The 15676-nt window shown below is 35.2% G+C and overlaps 1 protein-coding gene across 2 annotated transcripts; it reads right to left on the bottom strand.

Annotated features, from left to right (window-relative positions):
* Positions 1-1366: 1366 nt before the first annotated feature.
* LOC120082965 (ubiquitin carboxyl-terminal hydrolase 5) lies at positions 1367-15676 on the bottom strand. Of its 2 annotated transcripts, none has more exons than XM_039038416.1 (14): positions 15545-15676; positions 15195-15352; positions 14192-14446; positions 12086-12230; positions 11924-11983; positions 11719-11814; positions 9724-10131; positions 8472-8612; positions 8225-8395; positions 5578-5835; positions 4978-5126; positions 4110-4667; positions 2990-3263; positions 1367-2538 (listed from the first exon to the last, which is right to left on the bottom strand). In XM_039038416.1, the coding sequence occupies exons 2-14, from the start codon at positions 15332-15334 to the stop codon at positions 2371-2373; spliced, it is 2823 nt and encodes a 940-aa protein (XP_038894344.1). In that variant the 5' UTR covers positions 15335-15352; positions 15545-15676; the 3' UTR covers positions 1367-2370. The 2 variants fall into 2 exon arrangements, with proteins under 2 accessions (XP_038894344.1, XP_038894343.1); XM_039038415.1 differs by having other exon boundaries at positions 15520-15665.

Below are 15676 nucleotides of genomic sequence, written 5' to 3'. Positions count from 1 at the left end.
CTTATGCACCTATTCCACATGTTAGGTGTAGCGGGTGTATTTGATTCCCCACTCAATGCTATGCATGGTTCCTTGTTAACTTCTAGTTTGATCGGGAAACCACAAAACGTTTCTACAAATTCTTTTTTTTTCCTTTTAATGTTCAATAGGTAATGGTGAAAATTCAAACCTCATACCTCTTCGTCAAAAATTTATACTTTAATTAGTTAGAGATGTGCTCAAATTGATCTCTTAGACTTAGAGAAGTGACCGAATTTTCTTAGTTTAAATGCATAACTCAAACTCAATTGGATAATGACCACATCTACTATTCAATATAGAATGACATATCTTTGAATGGTAACCTAGTTTCTTAGCCTGCTAAACATCTGATCGTATTCTTGTTCTTAAAACTCCCCTCTAAATATAGTCAAAGTAAGTTTAGTTACAACCTAAAAGTTAGAGGTTTGAACCTCTTAAAGACTGAAACTTTGTTCAACTTAAAGTAAACTCTCAAAAAATTAAATTAAATTAAAAAGAAAAACAGAAAAATCTAGTTATTGCTGTCATTACTAGAAAATTATATTCATTTTGACTAATTGAAAAGATAATTATGTTTTTAACTCCAATCTAATGGTCAAACACCTGTCTAGTGAACGAATGATAATGATATGTAGAAATTTGAAAATAAAAGTAAAAAGGGGAAAAAAAGGTTTAATTCAAAGGAAGAATGCTAATTTTAAATAATTGTCAGGTTTATTCTATCACAATCAAAAATAGTGAAAATTCAACTAAAAGAGATTAAAATTCAAAAATACATATTCCATTAACAGATGAGAGCAAAACTGAGAGTAAAACATAGAACAAACAGGCCCACATGAAGAAGTACCTAAAGCATAATTGATATAGAAACTATAAATTGAGTATCAGCCACAAACTTTGTATAAGTCTAAACAAATAAGCAGTAAAGTATATAGGGATAGAAGAATGATCCATACACCATAGTGATCAAGGCCCTTTGTTATCTTCAAATATTGGTTGCATCCCCATGTTTCCGTACAGATAGAAGATCAAACGATAGCCTCAAGAGTCGAGTCATTCCATGTTTTTTTGGGGCTTAATATTGGGATTTCCAGGACAGTGTTAATACACCATGAGACTCCATTAAACACTAGCCATGCTTTTTGGGAGGAGATAAGAATTGAGTTTGGTTGTTGAAACTTAACTTTTTTCTGAGCTACAAAAGGAGCCAAAACAAAGAACAAAAGCTCTAACAAATTATAAAATCATAAAAAGAAGGTCCTGTTCAAAAGAATTAAGTTGAATGGTAATCTCAAACCTCCCAAGAACTCTAAACATTTCTGAAAACCTTCCAATATTTTTGAGGCAGATACTTTGTAACACCACAAAAAAAACAAAAAACCCAGCATACCAGAGAGTCCTTTCTTTTATCTCAAAAGGCTTGCACGGTTTGTTACGAGCCATCTAGAGTCTAGACGTCAAAAGCCTCCAAGAATCTGTCCAAATCACCTCCACAAACTAACTCCACAGAAAATGATCCGAACTTTCCGAATCTTTACATATGCCGGACCACTAGAGCCCAAAAGGACAGAAGATGATCTCTTAATGCTTTTATACACGCACTTTTTAAAAGCATTAGTTGAGTGTAGTCTCCGAAAAGTACCTTGACATGGTGTTTTAAAGATGTCCAAAACCATTTCTTTATAAGGTAACTAAACACACTAAAAATTTTGAGAAGTGGCTGAAAATACATTTAGCCAATTCAAAAGTCATCAAACTCACCATAAAACAACGTATGCTTTAAATGAACGGTTAATTAGTAGTTCTTCCAAAAGGGGTTTCAATTCAAATCTAGTTTAATAGCCATCCCGAGCTCTGCTTTAAATCTCTTAAAAGAATGAAAATCTGAAATTCACCAAACGTAAGGATTCTACTAGAAGGAAGCAAAAATCAGTTCAATGTCTCAAGGGGTGCTGAATTTCAAGAATGGATGAAACAAGTACAACTACAGACACTGACTCCAGTGATTTAGTAGACATAAAGATGAGGAAGCGCATGCATGCTTTAGTATAAAAGCTAAAGCATTGGAATTCGAATTAGAAGTTTTAAGATTTCTGGTTCTATAATTTCTTTCTTTTCTTCTTCTTTTTACGAAAAGATGGGGACAAATATCCCATGTGATTTCCATTACTTCACAACAGGTTCACATGCTAAACAGCCACTTATAGTGGACAGTTTCTCTAACTTTCACTTGCTTCTGGAATTACTGAAACCAGAACAAGAGTGGCAGGTATATATGCAATAAAGTTTCGATGCACTCATACCTGCAATCCCATTTTTAAGAAAAATAAGCACAGTGATCAGTGACGTCTATTTCTGAGTTGAGGCACATGATTGGACTCCGTTACTAACTGATACATCTTCTGTCTTTACCCGCCGATAGAAAAGGACGTAAGCAGCGGCTGATCTCACCTCTTCTTCATTTATAAGTGATATGTGACTATCATCAAAACTGTACCACCTGTTTTCGTCGATAAGCTAGACAAAGAAAAAAGAACAAAATAAGGATTGAATTTGTAAGAAACCAAGATGATGATGTACAATATATGGAAGGACGGTATCATTAACTAACTAATTGGTGTAGCCTAAGAAATAAAAATGAGAGAAATCTCTAATAATAAATTCAAGTTTTTGTTATGATTTTTTTAAAAAGTTTTTATTATGAATTAAAAGTTGTCAATATAAGGAGACATTTCCTCTATTTATAGAAAATCAGGAAACAAATTAATTCTAATCCTAATTAATCAAGAAAACTAATCATAATCCTAATTTTGACCAAGATACCCTAATTTACCCTAATCCTGTTGCATTACAAATATCTAAAATTAAGAACTAAAAATCAATCAAGCAGCACTTAAGAATGGCCTAAGTATAATAGTAATAATAATAACGTCAAAAAATAAATATACATTTGCTAATTTCTACTCACCTTTATATGTGCAGTGTAGTGACCACTACCCATGCTACCATAATGGTTGGTTAAAGCGTACAGTTCATACAGTTGACGTTGAGAGTTATTTTTATTAGCTACATAATTCGTCAAGTCAAAGTCATGTATCGGAAAGTTAACAAATGTTTCTAGTTTATGCTTCATCGACCTGCTGTATGAGAATCTTTTAAGATGGATGACTAACACTTCTGGAAGCCGCCAAAGGTCGAGCTTTTTACTGGCTTGTCGTCGTTCTTTGCATTGAGGGCAAAACCTTCATTAATACACATCAATAACAAATTTCATTAATACACATTAATAAACCAGGTGAGGTAATACTTAATCACATAGCAGTTCATGTAATATATTACTGCATAATACAAGTGACAAACTAGTATGTGTTCACTAGGTTCAGTAAGCATTCAGCTAAGATGGCTACAATTTTAACCATTGAAACAGTTACTTCATAATATCATAATTTATTTTTAATGTACTATTTTGATGAGAAGATAATATATTGCACCAAAGAGAACAATAAGCGAAGATCAGACTTGTCAAAATAAGGGGAATTGGGAAAGGGAGATTACACAGAAGCTTCAATACTGACACAACAATAATATTTACACAAAACTATCATCGGTAAATAACGCAACATCCCTTTAATAAAGGGCTAAGAGGATTGGCCACCAACCTAGGATTTAATATCCTACGAGTTTCTTTGACACCTAAATGTTGTAAGGTCAGACAGGTTGTCACGTGAGATTAGTCGAGATGTGCATAAGCTGGCCTAGATATTCACAGATATATATATAAACAATAATATTTACAGAATTCTGAAGTAACCTAGCAATTATTAAAGTGACTTGTAGCAATATTATGACATTATGAAGAGGATTATTGTCAATTCCGTTTGCATTCATGAGGTGCAGAATGATATCCCAAAAATTCAATCATATATATTCCTGGAACTGTCTAGTCAGTATAAAATGACTTTTTTCTATATAACATTTGCTTTCATTCTATGAAAGAACAGTACAAGTAACATATTGTACAAATTATTCCAATCATGCGAGTATATCAAAAGACAGCAGGAAGAAGAGGAGAGCATAGAGAAGCTAACCACATATCTTCAGGAACAAGTGGTTCTTCACGTAGAAAAGACTCCAAACACGAATACAAGGAGAGTGGCTCCGTTCTAGGTTTTTTCATCACAGGCCCAGATTTAAAAACTTCAGGCAAATTTTCTAGGTAACCAGTATCAAACTTCTTTAGTAGCTTTTGAGACCAATCAATATATACTAGAACTGATGATGATGGGGGTAGTTTCAGAGCTTCTTCTCCACTTGATAGCTCAATGCAAACATTTTCCTCATTCAACAACTGGAGAGGTAATTTAAAAGGTTCCGTAGCTTTAGATTTTGGATCATCGCTATTCATTGAACTTGTGCATGTTTCAGCATAAAAGTCATGATGATGATGATCTTCTCCTATATGTGACATGCTAGAATCAGATACATCAGTATCCATCAAAGTCCCAGCCTTCGCCATTGGAGACAATGCTCTTTTGACTATTCTCTGAAGGTAGTCCTTCTTCACTGGACCATCACATGAGACTACTGACACTAGAGGAGTTCCGAAAGGTCTCCATCCAGACATTTTGTGGGCATCACTATTTACCCTGACACAAAAGACTGCAGATTAGCATTTACAATTGTTCCCTACTTTAAGTAGTAGTAATTCATGAACTACATAAACATTCTAATTTCTAATAACCAATACCACCGCCAACTAAATCTGGGAGAAAGATACTTTCATCATTCAACAAAAAAAAACTAGTCAGAATGAACGTTACAACCTGTGATAGGAAAAAAAAATATATTATAAAAATAGCAACTGCTTAATTCGCTTCACAAGCATGAATACATTTTTTTTTTCCACGAAGCATCATTCATTAATATCAATAAAACATGGTAGAAAATTGCACATACTGTTCCTGGCTTCGATGAACCAATTGAAGATATTTAGTATTCTTAGTCAACTTTGGAATCTTGTAGGCAGCAATATGGTCATCATCTCTAATTGTGGACAATAATATCAGTGGATCTTCCAGAAACCTCTGAATCAAATGATCTCTCACCTACATAGGAGACATTTCCAAACAAAAATAAGTAAATAAATTGCAAACATGCCGGTATTCACCTGTACTAATGCACTTTTTTACATTATATAACTCATAATCTCTTGGCTTGGTATACTTATATGTTTCATACACTCAAAACTGGGAATTTAAGATGATGGGAAACAATTTTGGTCACTGTCACTCTCCAAGTACGCATCAGAAGACTTCCATTAAGAAGAACAACCAAGGAACCAAAGCAGCCAAAGCATAAATGTTGAACATAAACATGCAAGGGTTGAATGATTGGGAAAACAAAATTAAAAATCAGCAGTAATCGAAGCCTATGCAAATCATTATTGAAGCCTGACTTCACATAAACATTGGTGTCCACGTGCTTGTGAAAGAAATAGAATAAGTTCTATATTTATATGAGCACAGGTAACAAATTTATGCATAAAATGCTACAAACCTCCGCCAACAGAAGCTTCTCGCTGTGCCTCAATGAACAAGTGCCGTTAAGTGCCTGTATTAGATCCCTACAGCGGCCCTGTTTTGGTACAGTGACAGTTAAAGTTGATGGACGCTTACTTCCATCACTAGTAAAAACAGTCACTGTCATAGTACGGGTGGTGGTTGACTGGAGTGGTAATGAGAGATACATGAAGGGATCAAAAGTGACAGAAACTTTATTGCACACGGGACAGACTAAAGTTGATTTGTATTGGCCCTGTAAAGTGAGGGATAATCAGATTAATAAACGTTAAAGCAGTCTTGAAATAAAGGTACAACAAGCAGAAAATATGCAAGAGAATGAGATGAACAGAATAACCCAAGAAAATTTTTTTTGGTATCAATTATCATAAAATAAAATTGCATAGACTAAGAGGAAGCTAGACATGCTGACATGGGGATGGCTCCGACAGAATCCTGTTCTATTTACTAAAAGTCAACAATTTTTTGAATTAGAAACAACTTCTCATTGATATAATGGAAATGAATAAATGTTCAAGAAAAACAAACTTCAAAATGAAGTGAAAGAGAAATTTTTTTTAAAAAAAAAACAAGGATAGTAAATACAACCTTATAGAGATTATCCATGAAAATAAGTAAACATTACAGAACAGAGAGCTAATCAATAACTCCAGCAGAAGGATATTGAGAGGCTTTTGGATGCTGTTTTGTTGGAGGCTTTCGGATGGTCTTTGCCACTTCCTAACAATTCTTTTTTAATCTTCTTGCTGCTATTTTGGTGGGTCATCCATTTCGTGGTACTAAAAAGACAAGGTTGGCCCTCACATGAGCATTTTTCTGGCAACTTTGGGGCGAGCGAAATGATTTTCTTTCATGGACCCCTCCTCCACATTTGATCGTTTTATGGAATTAGTCCTTTCTACTTCATTTTTTTTCACAAATCTAAGCACCCTTTTGCCCATTCTAGCATATCTTTTGGAAATTTTTGTTCCAGTTCGCTTTTTGGTGGAACAAGGGCATAAAGAAACAGCTCAACAATATGAGCCACCAAAAAGCGAACTGGTTACAGAAGGGGAGGGGGGAGGAAGGGACAAAAAGGCATCAATCCATCAGAACCGTGCCAAAAGGATAGTTACAATAAATTGTTAACACAAGATTTGAAACTAGACCAACCCTCTTCCCCGAGACCTTAGGAATCGGTATTAACATTAGAAGAATTTTGGCTTTTATTACTAGATTGATTTAGATTCCAAACTAAAACTGATCAAGGCAAAGGGTGCTTGTCATAACGGCAATAATTGGAGAGTTGGTACACGATGGATAATAGAATAGAACAAGTGCTAAAAGCCCTTGGGTATTCACTCCAAAGTTGTAGTACCGTGCTTGGGCAAGAAATCTCTAGTGGACAACAGGCTGAATGGGAAGCTAAGAACCACAAATACGACTACAAGACACGGATACAACACGACACAAACGTGGCGGCACATTGTTTTTTTAATCTAGGTTAGCATGGAGAATAGACTCCTTTCTCATGCCAAAGATGTCTAAGTTTGGGCTCCCAAGTGATAAAGGACCGTTGCTCATTGATAAGCTTCAGACTGCCATACAAATGGTATTGTATCTGTTTGAAGTATTTGTTTGCAAGATAGCTTTGAAGCAGGTCGGTGGATATTTTTAAGGCCCTAATTGTCTTGCCTTCAAACATCAAGAGTGTGCTGCTGATCAGATCTTGTGGTGCTTTGGTTTAGTTTATTTTGTTGGAAAGGAATAAGAGAAATTTTGTATGATTTTTTTTTTTTTTTTTTTTTGAAAAGGAAATGAACCCTTTCATTGATATAATGAAATAAGTCTAATACTCAAAATACACAAATTTTGAACAAAATAAGGAAATAAGTCTAATGCTCAAAATAAGGAACGAGACGTTTCATTGATATAGTGAAATTTTGTATGATTCAAATGTGGATTTTGTAGAAACCAAAATAGCATATGCTTTCTAGCATTAGAAAGAGCCAGAGAGGGAACATATAATAATTCTTCTTTAATTCATCCTAAATAGGAATTCTTCTTTATTTCATACTAACTAGAGAAAATTCCTTAAATCTCAAGGGCATAGTTGTAGATCCTTGAAGACATAGTTGTACAACCTACACAACAAATCCTTTACAAGTAAGGTCGTCAACTAGAGAATGTTCCTATTTGAGAAAACTTCCAAATTTAACCCCTTTTTGTTTCTCAATCAGTACTAGCCTCCAAACTAGAGAATATTCCTTAGATCCCAAGGACATAGTTGATAACCTATACACCAGTTCCTCGAGGACATAGTTGTACAGCCTACACAACAGATCTTTTACTTGTACAAGTAAGGTCATTAACTAGAGAATATTCCTATTTGAGAACTTCCAAATTTGACTCCTTTTTGTTTCTCAATTAGTACTGATCTCCAGTGGGAGGGTACTGATTCTTCCTCTCGTACATCTTTTGTAATTGGAAAAATCACGGGACCTCAAAATTTTATGAAATACATGGGCTAGTCCTCTCAATGCCAATTAATCTTGAGAAGGAATCTCATGTTATCTAATATTAGAGAAGTTTAAAAAATATATATTAAAAAAGAGCTTGCAGTGGAAATAAGTAATTTTACACACTTGGCACACATCGACAATTATGGAGTCATTACGAGCAATGTGGTTCGCCCAATATTCATCAGCAACTTCTTCATCAGGTCTTCCATCTGCATCTCTGGACTTAATATAGGGTTTGTGCTTTACACGATTCAGATCTTCATGTAAACCATCAAGCAGAAATGCTAGAAGTTCCTGCAATAAAACTTCTTGATTTCTTGATCCAATGCAATGATTTGTGAAAATAGTAAAGATTACATGAGCAATAAACCTGGGAATCATGCTGATTATATCCACTAAATTGGGGTGCAAAACGAGCAAGCTTTGCTTTAAATGGACGAGGAGCAACAGATGTTCGGCCAGGAGCCCATAGCTTTCTAAGCAAGTCACCAAATGCCATGGCAAGCTCACCCTGTGTATACAACTTCAATTTAGCGGAGTAAATAAAACAAAAAAAATTAGCACGACACCATATGAATATCAGTAAATGGCTGATTCTAAATTTCAAACATATAATTTTTAAAGCATTAATATAAGCATCAAAACACGAAAATTCTTGTACTCAAAAGAACAAAGAAATTGCTTCAGGCAGAGAGAGGGTAGGCAAGACAGAACCTAAGGACACATACTAGACACTTATTGGATACATGTCAAATACTTGAAACTTCAACACTTGTTGGATCATATAGTTTTAAAAAGTCATCCTTGGTTTTTAACCAATCTTACATTTTTTTCTTTTATAAAGTGTTAATCACTAAGAAAAATGTGTTTTTGAATTTCTTCAAATCTTTTACTATTAGGCATTTCATTATTGAAGAATATGCAATTAGCTAAACCAACTTCCTTTCATCACTTAAATCAGCCTTCCAAATGTAAATACCATAAATTAGAAGAAAAAAAAATTAATTCACTGGAATGTACAAAAATATTCAATTGCATTTTTAATAAATGCATTATAGCCAAGTCAATGTCCTAATCTTTAGAAAAATAAATTGTCACCAAATCTGCGTCATATTACACCTGTGTCCTGAACTACTTAGTATATAACCAATTCATGCACAATAACCCAGAACCAAAAAAACATTTTCTCTCTTTTTTTATTTTCTAGATGGGAGGTTCTGCATTCCCTGATGTCCTTATCCAAAATGCCTCACCTTGGTGCGGGTGAGACATTCTGTCCTACCTAGAAACAATGCAGAAACAAAGAGAAGAGTCCTCTACAAGAAACCATAGTTGCTTTTCCATTTCTCGTAAGGAACTTTTTAATATAAGATAAGACTTTACTTTTTTCTAGGAATTTCATATATAGTCTTATACTCATAGCATTTGTAAACAGGGGGAAGGGGTTGAGAACTCAAAACTATGACTCCAAGAATTAAAAAACAATAGAGAGTATGGAAAAGGGTCAAACAATTGAGTAGTGATTAGTGAAGTTAAACCTTGCAGGCTTTACTATTGTAATCAAGACAAATTCATTAACATAAGTCTAGGTTTCACAAATCTGAAATGCACACGAAACTTACAACCATGCCCAACGGATTCTGCCAGTTAATCTCCTGGTGATAATCCTCACGAAAATATCTAGCGAACTCAGGTGTGTGGACAAGGCATTGAATTGCACTATTCATGAAACAAGTATTACCAAGATTTAACAACCCTGTTAAACCACAAGAAGATCCTCTCGTACTAACACCACTTTGCCCGTATGTATTATCCAACTCTTTAATTGAAGAAGTCGGGTTCTGGCTCTGCACTACTTCTGTTTTAGACGCCCCCTTGTTAGACATGCCTCCTGCACTGATTAAGTTTGACTTAGAAGGCTCTAAATGAGTAGATGTAGCTTCCTTGTCGGTTGTTCCATTATCTTGAACGTAACTTGCACAGCCACCCAATGCATTGTGATTTCCATGGTTTATAATCTCCACAAGAATCTAACCAAATGAAGAATGAAAAGGTTTCAAGAAGGGTTCTAATAAAAAAAGAAAATAAGAAAATAAGATTTCAGTTGGCAATAAATGCTCTCAAGAAATTCAAAGTACAAGAGATTCCATCGAATCTAATAAATCTTGCAAAGTAGTGTGCAAAACGATGTGACCATCCGAATTCCAGGATGTCACAAGTCTCTAATAAAGCAATGTGGAAATATAGAAATAATAATTTTTGCCAGCTGAAAGTTGAAATGGCCAAATGGCCTAATCAACAATAATTCACAATCATGAAACTCTACATAAACAAGATACTTGGAAAAGCGAAGTTTATGAACTTCCATTAACCTATTAGATTTCAAAGGAAATGACAAGTCAAAATTTGCAACTCGGTTATCAATACCCACAGTCAACAAGCATCAGAATGATATTTTGAATTTACAACTCAGCCTATATCATCCAATGTTTGTAAAAACAGAATGATCTTACAAGGCCACTTATTTCAAATGCTTTCACGTGTTGTATGGACTAGAGAAACAGATAGTTCTAAATTAATGATAGGATAAACAGAAAAACTAATGATTAAAAAAGAGGGGGAAAAAAAAGAGAAGCACAAGATAGACCACTTATTTATTTTTTCGATTCTCACTTACTCCATTCAGGACATTTGCTTGAACTGGAATGCTTTTATCTATTTGGTTTAGTTAATGTATTACTTTCCTTGTATTTTCTTTGTTATAGTATCTTGTCTTTTTAGCATTAGACTCTTTTCATTATATCAATGGAAAATCTTATTCCTTTTTTTATTTTTTTATTTTTTTATTAATTTATTTATTTATTTATTTATTTATTAAACAAAACAAAAAAAAAAAACCCAAACTTGTATACCTTTGCTTCCAGGTATTCCAGATAGGCTGGATTTCTTTATTTCTTTCAAATTTTTTTTAAATTAGAAACCCAAAGAAGATAGAAAAGGAGGTCACATCCTCACAGCCGGGGAAAGAGATAACCCCCTCCCCAAGTGAAGTAACAAAGAAAACCCTACCAAGAGGAGGTGATTTTTACATTGTTACAGAAAATATTGAGATCGGTTGTTTTTTCCTCAAATGTCCTATGATTTCTTTCCAAACAAATTTCCCGAAAAAGTGTCTGAGCTGTACAATACACAAAATCCTAGCCCTGCCTTTTAAAAGCCAACGGTTAAGCACCTCAACAACTTTTTACTTAGTAAAAGCCCAAGTGTCTAGAGGTATAGAAAAGGGCCCTAGTAAAGTTTGGTCCTTGGTGAGGTTCCATGTTTCTCTTTTTCTTTAGGTAACTTTTTACTTAGTTGGAACCCCTTTTTTCAGCGGGATTTTTGCACACTTGGTTTGTTTGTATGCTCTTATATTCTTTCCTTTGCAATAAAAGCAATTGTTTCTCCAACAAACAAATAAATAATTAAGATAAAAGGCCACTCATCCACAAGTCTACACAGATAGATAAACAACCCAAATTTCCAAAAAAAATCACGTTTATTCCAAACTATCAACCAAAATTAATGAAAAAGAAAAAAATACGTCCAAGAAAAGTAGTTACAGTGGGAAGACTTACATCCTGATCCATCTGAATGTTAGCATCATCAAGAGTTTTATCCATGTCATTCATTAAAGCATGTTTTCTGTGGCCATAGTAATCCCAAATGCATACCTGGTTAAAGTAGTGAATACTTGGATTTAAATGAAACAAACAAACGTCTATTTGAAAAAAGAGTTAGAAATGGAAGACTCTGAATGTGGCAGGGTCATATGAACTTTACTTGTTCCAAGTTAAGATCAAAAATTTCACAAGCTCGTCTGTGAAGCTCGCCAATTGTCTCCTGCCAAATAAATATTAAATTTTTAACTAAAATCAACTGGTAAACAATTTCAACAGAATTGAGACGATGGCAACTGAACAAAGTGGTAGACCATCATAATACCTTCTTGCTTATTCTTATTGTGGAGCGGTCACCCTTTGGCACCTCTAATAATTGGAGGCGTAGAGGATATACTTCAACAGCCAATTCAGTTTGGGAAAGACCTGCACTAATTACTTTCCGTGCCAGTTTTGGACCACCACCATACCTAAAACCAACCAAAAGATTTGACTAACTCATAAGATGGTTCGTATGGATTTCAACAATAAAAGAAGACTAGATTAAAGAATCTAAACAGTTAGTTTTCTTGTAAGGAAAAAAGTTCATAAATAACAGTACGTGTAAAACTGGCTTGAGAGGATCCACCTTTCTTAATCCCTCTCAAGTATATTTAGTCTTTAAATAGATTTTCCCCCATTTAATTATTAATTAATCCATAATTAATAAGGAAAATTTATTTATACCCTAAAGTAGGGGTTGAATCACTTGAGACCTTAAACTAATTATTGTATCAATTAAAAGCCCAAGTTTTGTAAGTGAATCAAGAAACAAAACTTAAGATATAGACAAGTTGAATGATACAAACTCCACAAGGGAGTGAGAAGAAAACAAAACACCTAAGTAAAGAACAAAACTCTGAATATTACAAGTGTCTACCAAGAGACATGAAAACAAACGAGGGACCAAATCTCCATAGGATCCCTTTCCAAAACCCTAAACACTCTTCCACTCCGCTCACCCCATAAAACCCAAATAATCGCACACACCCCTGCAAGCCATAAAAATGACCCTTCTCCCGAAAAAGCGGATTGAGGAGGAACTCCTCGATTATAGTGTTAACACGACTATGACGAACATACATCAAACCAAACATCTAAAGGAAGGACTCTCAAATACTACTCGCAAAATCACGTCACCGGAGAATATGATCCAAGCCTTCCTCCCCGTTCTGACAAAGGATACAATAAAAAGGCCGAACAAGTGAAGGTAGCTTCCTCACAAGTCGGTCCATTGTGTTAGCAAGGCTATGAAGAACTTGCCAGGTAAAGAACCTCACCTTCCTAGGGATCTTAATCCTCCAAAGTAACTTAAAGACCGACACACCAACGAGAGAAGGATAAACCAAATACTGAAAGAGAGACTTGCATGAGAACCCTTTCAAATGATTGAGGCTCCAGAATCTAATGTCCCTTCTCCCTCTTTTAAAGGGGTGACCCTCAAGTGAAGAAAAAAGAGCAACCACCTACATCGCCTCTCTATTAGAAAGAGAGCAAGGGAACTCACAAGAAGAGGCATACAAGCTCCCAACCCACCCAAGAAAGTCGATAACAAAATGATTTTTGAGGGACGACAGATGATACAAATGAGGGAACCAAGCACAAAGAGGGTCTCTCCCCCACATAGTGATCTTCCCAGAAGTACATGTCCCTCCCCTCCCCCCACCACACAAAGGATCAAGGGAACAAAAGAAGGGAGCTATTTCGCAATATTTTTCCACAATTTCTGGTTAGTACCTTTGACCCCCTTGGACAACCACTCGAAAGGATGAGGGCCATGTTTACTAGCAATGATCCTGCGCCACAAAGAATTAGGCTGAGAAGGAAAACGCCACAGCCATTTGGCTAACAGAGTTTTGTTTCGCACCCTAATATTCCCAACTTCAAGACCCCCAAAGGACACCGGTCTCTCAATAACCTCCCATCTAATCAGATGTGACCCCTTACCTTTCCCCTCTTCGAACCTCTTCAAACCCTTAACTCTCAATGAATGGACTTAAATTCTTACTTTTGTACTCTTGATGAAAAGCCTTCATAAAAATGGACTATATATTATAAATTAACCAAACAAAATAAAAGACCAAAAAGCCTATAATTGTTCTCATAATCATTGAGGGCTTTAGCGAAACTAATGTTTTTATGGCTAAGATCCTTTTTCAACTGATTCACCACAAGAAATACTCTATGATCCAGCTCAGACACACATGGCAGAGCCTAGTTTCTTAGAAAGTCGCATTGGTTAAGTCAAAAAAAAATCTTCAGTAACAAGAAACAGGACACATAAGATCTATGGTTTCCCCGTTCAAACCCAATGACTACAAGTTATTTTCATTTTTACTATTATGAACAACCAACGTTTCAATGTCCAAAATCCCTTTTTTTAATGACTCACCACAAGTATAGTTGGTTCCACACTTCTTGTGGAAGCAGAACATAGTCACGACCTTCTAAAAGAGTATCATGTATTTCAATGCTCGCACTAGAGTCCTCTGACACGGCATCATAAATTAGGTCAGAGTTATCAATATTAGCAGGTCTTTTTAACATGCTTGAACCAAATGAATCGTAAATTTCTGCAAAAGAGGATCCATCATTTGCATTAATCGGTTGGTCTTGGTTGACATATTCAATCCAGTGTTGCCACCATCTGTTACAGTAACATCCAATCATTAGAATATGTTTGTCAATTGCTTGGGTGAGATAACTATATGATATCTGAAAGTTAAATGAAAATGCCGATTCTTACAGACCATAAAAAGCAAACCATGCAAAACCCACTTACTATAAGATTTTCTTAAACCAAAAGAAAATATTCCAATGAGAAGCAAGCTCTGAGTTAAACCGATTTCTTTTATTGCTCCAGCTTACTCCAACCATAACAATAAGACAAAAATATCACTTTTCACATTAAATGGTAAGTCTTTCACATTCATTCCCCCAGTGACAGAGAGAGAGAGAGAGAGAGCAAAGATTGGGCCTAGATGACTGCACAATGAAATTTGTATAAATTGTGGAACATCATTAGAGGCGAACAAAACTTTCACATTCTATTTCCCAGCAAGCAAAACATATGCATACATATTGGCCCTGATACTTGCATATAGGATCCTCAAAGCAGGAAGAACCAGATGGGTGGGGGAAGAACCAGAACAACAACAGAGTAAGGGTGGATATGAAAAACGTTTCAAACATAAATTGTCCATAAATTTAAGAATTCTCAGCCAAATACCCACTTTCTGAAATCTAGCAAAGAATCCATGCATAGCTTTCTATGAATTATTAGACAACATGAAGTTTCCATAAGTACTCTTAAAATCCCATTAATAAAATTAGAGAGAAGTAATTCATAACTTTGAAAATTGTAACGGATTTAAGAAAAGTGGAGGAGGGAGAACCTTTGAGTGATTAAATAAAAGATGTCACCCTCTTTAGTATTAGCTTCAGCAGCCAAAGCAATGTCTCTAATCATAATCCTCTCTTCTTCTGGAGTGAGCTCCGTGCAGCCACTACTGCTACACATAGAGACTTCAGCCATCTTCCCGACTCCTTTCCTCTGAGATTCAGAGAAGAAATGCTTCGAATTCAAGGTGGAAAATTTTGGAATTCCCGAACGATTTTTACTGATATTTTCTCAGTAACCAAAAAAATTAAACGTGTGCAAATTTTCTTTCATTTACGAAGAATATGACTTTAAAATTCAATCTATCTCGTGCTAGTTACCCAAACCCTTGTTTGATGAACAGACCAGTTCTGAGCAAAGCAAGCTGAATCGCCTTGACGATGGTTGAATCGCCCAAATTGCCTTCCCAGGAAATCAAACTTAGCTCGGACCGGGTTCATACGTTTTTTATTTTCTTCGAAACCGAGTCATACGGAA

Source organism: Benincasa hispida, chromosome 8 (assembly GCF_009727055.1).
Source record: "Benincasa hispida cultivar B227 chromosome 8, ASM972705v1, whole genome shotgun sequence".
NCBI classification, from domain to species: Eukaryota; Viridiplantae; Streptophyta; class Magnoliopsida; order Cucurbitales; family Cucurbitaceae; genus Benincasa; species Benincasa hispida.
This window is presented reverse-complemented; position numbering and strand designations above follow the sequence as displayed.

Excerpts from the sequence above, each read along its gene's own strand:
- LOC120082965 (XM_039038415.1), bottom strand. The coding sequence starts at position 15,639 with ATGAACCCGGTCCGAGCTAAGTTTGATTTCCTGGGAAGGCAATTTGGG. Across the intron at positions 14,447-15,194 it reads TTTTATTTAATCACTCAAAG|ATGGTGGCAACACTGGATTG; the intron begins GTTCTCCCTCCT and ends TTACTGTAACAG. Across the intron at positions 8,396-8,471 it reads ATAATCAGCATGATTCCCAG|GAACTTCTAGCATTTCTGCT; the intron begins GTTTATTGCTCA and ends GTTTTATTGCAG.